The following is a 7,729-nucleotide window of genomic DNA, read 5'->3' as shown; positions in this document are numbered from 1 at the left end:
GAGACAGCCTACATGACCTAGGGTCTTCTGCCCAAACATGTCCCAGGAGCCTGTGGCACTGCTGCTGAGGACGAGTCCTGCCCAGAGGTCTGCCCACACCTTGGGGCAAGGAAGTTTTGGGACAAGGCTGCCTACACAAATGCCATGTGAAGTGGCTTCAAGGGGAAGGCTGAAGTCGGACTAGCTATAAATGTGCTGGAGGACCTCAAAGCTGGCTCTGCTGTTCTTCACAGGGAAAGTCTTCAAGATTTTCATCCTCCAGAGAGGAAAAACCTCACTCCATCTTCCTCATCAACACTTTGCCTAGGCCAAGAAGACAGAGGAAACCCCCAGCACCCATCTCTTGGGATGCTCACAGAGATTATAAAGTCCCTGATCTGAAAAGGTTGAAATCTAGGCAGGATTTATGTCCTGTAGTAAAACCACAGAACTGCCTCTCTTATGGTGATAAAAATAAATCACCCTTAAAAATAGAATGACATTAATAAAAATAAATCTAAAAATACATGCAGTGCATCAGGGAGTTATGGTCTGCTCCCAGCCTGGCATGGCAACTGTTCTGGGTAGGGTGTCAGATAGGTACTTCCAAAGCTCTGCTTTTCAGTGTGTGATTGCTCAGCTCTTGTGAAGTCTGGACCTCTCAAGGGCAGCATGATCCATGGGGCTCTTTCAACAAGGAAGTCACAGTCTGGCTCCAGACAGCCTCCCTGCAGTTTCTGCTGGAACATGAGTACTAAGAGAACATTGTCTTGATTGGAAAACCCATTTCTAAGACGATCTCCCACCCAGGCAGACACCCTGCCTTCATTCACTAGCTGCACTTTTGCTGTTTTCTGTGTTCATGATTCACTGCAGATTTCAGGATCTCTCTGTGTTACCCAGGAACATGTAGACCAGAAGGAAAAGTCACACTTCTCCTTTGCCCAGCCCCATATCTGAGAGCTGAGTAGGGCTGGCTGCTACTTCACAGAGGCAGCCTTTGCATACAAGGAGAACATCATAAAAAAAGGAAATGGATGGAGACAAGGCAAGCTTGTGAGAAGTTTTTGCAAACTGGACAGCAAAATAGCACAACTTAGAGGTAGATAAACTCCACATGCCTGCACCTGCCACACCAAAGAACTGATAGGTCCCCCATTTCAAATCCCCATCCTTCTGCCCACATTATTTACACTTTGCTGATGAGGATCACCACCTTCTGACCATGCTGGTACCTCTCAGACCTCTGTGACTCACACCTGGCTAACACAGGTAGGCCAAGTGGGCATCAAAGTGCTCAAAACCAAAGCTTCTCCCTTGCATCTCCAAGCTTTGCAAGTTCTTCACTCTTCCTGGCCTCCCTTACCTGTCTCTTGGTCACACAGCTGTTCACAGGCATCTGTGGTCCTCTGTCCACAGAGGTCTCTCACCCAGGGGGATGTGGCATTGATCTGATAGTAGAGGGACAGCTTGGCTGGATTAAGCCAGTCAGAGATATCCAAGTAGCTTCCCTCACTCACAACAAAGCTGCTGCCTGGAAGGTGAAAAAAATAATACATTAGGTGAGTGTAAAAAGCAAAAAACCAACCCCCAAGCCACCACCAGCACCATGCATTTTGTCCTAATACCAGAATGCTCTACAGAAACCAATGTGATACCAATCAGCAAAATAATATTGGTCTCACCAACACTCAGACCCAAATAACTTCATTTGAACATTCCTCTCCATACCAATGTGAACCAACAAATGGTCCACTAGCTGGGACACTCCTCTGCCCAAATACTCCCCAGTCCATGCCCTACTTAGCATCACGAGATACTGGATTTGATTCCCGGGTCTCTGCAGAAATACAGAGCAATGTGATGATCCCAATCAATAAGATCAGAGCAGCACTTCCCCAGCTCATGCAGACAGTGTCTGGGAGATGTCAGAATACCAGGCTCAGGGCATGGATGGAGAGTGGCTGCAAGGTCTGTTCCCACTTGATTTCTTTAGCTTAAGGTGAGTTAATTGGCCCAACACATAACGAGCACTCTGGTGTCAGAGACACTCCCTCACCCCCTCCCTCCAGAGTGCTACAAGTCAATTCCTCCTAAAAACCTTTTCTTACAAAATCTTATGTTTCTTTATTTTGTGAAATGTATTTTTCCCCACTGGCATCTGGGAATATGCATCATCTAATTAGCCAAATAGATTTTCAGTTCAGCCCAATCATTTTCTTATCTAACATCTGAGGCCCAGCATTGCTTGGGGGATTTTGCAGGCACAGAGGTCCTCATTAACTCTGATCTTCAATTACATTGATTATAAGACTGCCTCCATAATAGTGCTGCACAGATCAGAGGGGAGCCAAAAAACCTCTGGCATTAAGTGGTGTGTTTTGCAGAAGCTACCAGGGTAAAATCTTCTAAAAACAGGGGAGAAGAAACCTTCAAAGAGGAGCAGGCAAGAGGAAATGCCAGGGAGCCCAGGAACTAACAGACATCCTTCCACTGGGTGCCGAGACTTGCAAACACGAGCAAAATTTGCAACCTCAATCTGAAGATTCAAATCCTTCTTAGTGATCACCCAAGGATAGCAAGTCAGGGTGTATCTTCATGAAACTTTTGGGCTTGTGTCACTTGGTAAAGGACAGGGACATTATTTTTCTAAGCACTGCATAAAATATTAGTTCAGTGAAATCCAAGAAGACTAAAAATGCAGGACAATAATAATAATATATATAAAAAATAAAATAGCAGCAACCACCCCACAGGAATCTGCATGTACAATAACTCCTGATTTCCTTCTGGAGAGAATCACTGATGCTGTAGCAAGGAGAAGCCCTTCTAGACCTCATCCTGTGCCACATTATCCATGAAGAGGATAAAAAAGAAAAGAAAGAGCAAAGCTTAAATTCAAGCATCCCATTGAGTGACCCCATTTTCAGGCACCCTGAGATCTCAGCATCATACACATTCAGAGACACATCCCTACACTCAAAGGCAATGGAAGCTGCCAAGTTACTGCCTGTTGAAGCAAATGAAAATCAGACATCCAGGATCCAGCTGCTCGGGAGACACAGGAAGGTGGGACCCTGCAGGATACATCTCAATCAGACAGGGCAGCAGGAAATTGCCAGGAAAACTCCACACCACCAGTGGAAAGTGTGGAAACACTGAGCACAAATTAGTGCCTCAGAGCCACATCATTTTCTTCAAATTCTAATTATTTTCAATTAATATTTAAAGACAGTTTTAAATGCCAATTACATCTATTGCTGGTTTATTTTACCAAACAGAAATGCCTCATAAAGCCACTGGAAGTGTTAACTATTTGTGTGTAGGTGTCTATGTAGTAACCTGTCGATCTTGCTTATTTTTGTAGTACCCTGCTACAGAAGGAGGCTTGGGAGGCATGTGAGCACATTTTGAGGCTCAGCTACAGCCACCTCTCTCTGCACCCAAAGACTGAAGAGGAAAACCACCAGCTCTTGAGTAAATCCCTACTTCATGAACCCCACTTCTAGTTAAAATACAGCCAGCCTCTTCTGTTACTGAAAGTAACAGGAGCAAATTAGACGTAAAATCGTCATATAATTAGTAACCACGAAGACTGAGGTGACTCGATCTAGCAAAGCATCCTGGCCCAGGAGCTGCTATGCAGAGGGGACCTCATGGTTAGGTGGGTGATGGACAGGTGACCTCTGAAGCTCCCCATAACCTCTGCATGCTGACAATCTTCAAGAGAAGGAAGCACCTTCATGGCCCTGCTGCTAAATTGTCAGTTCCTGCAGAAAACCTGGCCTGCTTGCTGCTGGAGTACAAAACCCCCAACAAATCTCTAATGTTGGAAGTACCTCTGAAATCAATATCAAAATGTTGATACACAGCCAGGGGCCTATAATTTCTTTTTCAGCAGAAGCTTGGTGTCCACGTAACACCACAAATTTGGGAAGCTTGAAATCATTTGCAAATGGATCAAGATTTGTCATATTCTGTACATAGAAGGACCTTCCTAAATATAACACAATTGTAACTTAAATAAAGAAAGCCTTGGTATTTTCAAGATAAACTACTTATTTTGAGTTTACTGAGCCTGATTGAGAAATCCTCCTCAACATCAAGTGTTTTTAAAAAAAAAAAACCAGAAGTGAAAATATTTGAAAAATCCCTGAATTCAAGTTCAGTGTAAAATGGGGGTTTTGCTACTTCAGTTAAAAACAAAACCCTGGGGAAATGAAAGGTTTTAATTAATTGTAAACACTTTCCTTTTTTACTAGGAGGAAGGAGTGGACAACTTCCAGCACATCAGTGTCTCAAATCTTTGAAGCTGAGTGTGTTGCAGCTCAGCTGGGTAAGATTCTGAGAGATGTTCTCAGACACTCTTACCACCTTCACGCCCATTGAAAATACAAACAAACAAACATCCCACCCTTGATCCCTTTATAGCTTGGCTGAGAGAATAATAACAGGAAAAAGGTGTCTTACAAATATTTTGAAAGCTAAAATTCTGAAGATTTCAAAGCCTTCTCACACAATTTTTCTCTTTCTTCTCAAAGGATCCACACAGAGAAAAGAGTTCTCAAAAATCACCAACCTGTGCTTATCAAAGCCATCTTGAAAAGCTTGGCAAGGGCAGGTTGAGTATCAAACCCTTTCAGCAACCACCCAGAACAAACATTCTCTAAAGAAGAGCTGTTTCAAACATCTTTAGTTTGCTGGGAGTATCAGCCAGGGTTGTTTTTACCAGCCAGGAGTCTCTCAACTGAGGGAAATGGAGGGGGATGGAATGGGGGGTAACAGGAACCCCTCTGTTACAGGGCATAGACCCCTCTCCAATCACTCTCTGAAAATCTGCCTCCAGAACTTTAGACCCCACAGAATTGCCCTACACCCACACCCAGCCTACAGTTCCTGCCTGTGGACACCAGTGAGAAGATCCCAGTAGAGATACTCTCCAAAGACACCCACCCTGCTGTCCTCTACTTTGAACCCTGTTGCCTCCCAGGTATCCTCCTAGACACATTTTGAACTTCCTACTCAAAAGTTTGGTGAAATTCCCCTTAAATGTAGACATTTAGGTCCCAAGGTGAAGCAGCCATCAGGGCAAACAACCATCAACCCAGTAAGGGAATACAACAACAGAATGGCAGCTCTCCAACCACCACCACCTCCTCCTCCCAGGAACCCCCATTGCAGGACACGTTCCTGGAGCACCATTGGCTTTACAAGCCACTCTATCCTGTAGATCAGCATTGCAGTGCCACGGAGAACACCAGGATGCAGCTACACAACCATCTCCCACCTCCATGAAGTCCACCTGGACTTCAGGGCATTGATTTGTTTGGGTTTTTGTATGCATGTGTTTTTTCTCCCCCCTTTCTTCCCCAGTGCTGATCAAAGCCAGATCAGTGAAGGCAGCATCAAAAGTTCATGTCTCCTATGCTGGGGTCTCCTTCAAAGTTCAGTGGGACTGCTTAAGCCTTGACAAAAGAGGCTTGAAGTTTTGACATTTCAAAAATCATTTCCCTGAACACAACAGGATAAAACAGCTCAGAAGAGATATCTAACAAGGGAAAAGAACAAAGCCCCCAAAAGGCAGCCACAAGGGTTTGGCTTTTCCTTTCTCTCTCTCTCTCTTATTTTTTTAATATTTTTTTTTTTAACAGAAAAGATCAATTTTTTTAAAAAAAGAATTTCTATTTTTTCCTCCCAGCTATCTTTGTCTTCTCTAGCCCATTCATTATTTCTTGGCCAATGACACTCCTGTTCATCTAAAATTAGTATTTTCTGCTAGGAAGATATAGGAGGTCATACTACAGGTTTCTATTAATGCATCCGTCCCTGTACTATCATACAATTATAACCCTGTTACAGATCTTTTTTTAAACACTAGAAGAAGGATAATCCCTCTTGCTCCATTCTGTAGGTACAAAGAAAAACCCTATTTTATTTCTTGGTTTGTTTTTTTTTGTTCCTGATTTAACTTAAAAGATCATTTCCCAAAGAGACAACTCCTTCCCTATCAGCTCTTTCCATTGATCATCTCTCTCTCCTGTCCTGGTCCCAGGAAATGAAAGCTTCTACATCTTAAATTTTGTTCAGAAAAGTCAGAAGTACCTGGCAGAATTTGGATGCCCAGGGCACACACACACTGCCCTAAGAAAAGAAGGAAGGCCTGGTGCAGGATTGCACCCAGAGACTGACAGGGTGCTCAGCTTTACCACCCCTATCCTGCTCAGTGCAAAACCAGGTAATTTTTGGAATAATTTAAATTCATCAAAGTAAAAATCTTAATTCTACACTCTAATTTGGATCCAAGGATATTACCACATCAGGTTAAAATCCAAGCTAACCACTTCATCTTGTTTCTCAGATGGTTTCTCTTTGAACAAAAAGAAATGCCTAAGCAGAAAGCTACAATAGCAAGTTTTTAAAGCAACAACAGCCTTCAGACAAGCCTTTTGTTTGCTCTCCTATAGCTGAAGTGCACACACTTTATACTGCATGTACTGCTTAGGTCTTGGATGTCTTTTCAGCACATCAATTCCTTGCATGGCCTTGGGCTGCTCAAACCCAACCACTGCTGCTCAACCCCAGAGAGCCCCATCCCTCAGACACTCTGTCAATCCTGCCAGAGCTTTGTCACTCTGGCAAGGCAGAAGAAAATTAGTGATACAAATCTGTATGTAATTACAGCTCAGACTAGAAGCATCTTTCCTGTGGGAGGAGCAGGGTTACATTTTAATTGTTAAATTGCACTTTCTGGATAATTCTGACAGGCTCTTTCTTTGGCTTTTCTTGACAGTCAGTCTTGATTTCACCAGGGCTGAACTTCCAACATACATCACACATGTGTAACTATATAGAGCAGGTGATGACTTGGCAAACTTTTCTCAAACCCAAGTGAGGTGGCATCTTCTCACCCCCACCTTGTGGTCAAGCTCACTCTGCAGCAAGATCTCTCATGGCATTATTAGACAATATAATTGTGTAGGTGTTAGTAACACACTTCTCATTTCTCAGTAGGTGCCTGGGCCAGCAATGGAAAACAGGCTCCTAAAGAAAAGCTTCTCCTTAACACTCTGTATCTCCCAACTCCCACACTCCAGCCTGGGGCTCCTTCTCAGTGATGCTCTCTAGATAGTGGACAAGGGTTCAGGCAAATCCAGCCTAAATCTAATCACATCATGCAGTATATGTTGGAGGAGTTATGATAAGCTTTAAAAAATACATAGTGTGTGTGGATGGCAGAAAACACAACCAAGATGTAGCACGTGCAAAGTTAATACACCATGGGATGGAAACGAGTTACCACCCCCACACTGAGGGATTGTACAGCAGCAATGCTACTGGTGCCCAGAGAGATGGTAGAAACATTCATGCTCTGGTTGGACAGGGCTCTGAGCAACCTGATCTAGCTGAAGATGTCCCTGCAGGGGGGTTGGACTAGATGACTTTTAAAGGTCCCTTTCAACCCAAACTATTCCATGATTCTATGAAGCAGCACATTCCTAGCAATGCAACCTCCAAAATTCCTCCCAGCATTGCTACATCATGGCTGCTGTAAGAACCCCATGAATTCCTGCTTGAAATCAAAAGCATGGCCTAAGTCTGCTTCCCAGAACCAACCCACCACCACGCTGCCAGCAGGCAGGGTCTCATCCTGCAAGTGCAGAAGTCAATGTTTGCATCTCTCCTGTAGGAGGGAGCAGGTTACTTCATCAAAGACGTTGTGCTTTACTGTAGTCTTCCCCCACCATCCTTC

The 7,729-nt window shown here is 43.9% G+C and overlaps 1 protein-coding gene across 1 annotated transcript in view; it reads right to left on the bottom strand.

Moving 5' to 3' along the window:
• The window catches only part of ASTN2 (astrotactin 2), a gene marked incomplete at its 3' end in the record, with an annotated part of 209,886 nt that overhangs the window by 124,211 nt on the left and 77,946 nt on the right, over positions 1-7,729 (bottom strand). Inside the window, 1 exon segment of the mRNA XM_010007953.1 lies at positions 1,346-1,513. Within this exon segment, the coding sequence (XP_010006255.1) occupies positions 1,346-1,513 (168 nt within the window).

The sequence above is a fragment of the Chaetura pelagica genome, unplaced genomic scaffold (genome assembly GCF_000747805.2).
Source record: "Chaetura pelagica isolate M959 unplaced genomic scaffold, ChaPel_1.0 scaffold361, whole genome shotgun sequence".
Taxonomy (NCBI): domain Eukaryota; kingdom Metazoa; phylum Chordata; class Aves; order Apodiformes; family Apodidae; genus Chaetura; species Chaetura pelagica.
The sequence above is the reverse complement of the archived record's forward strand: the minus strand, read 5'-3'. Positions and strand labels throughout refer to the sequence as shown.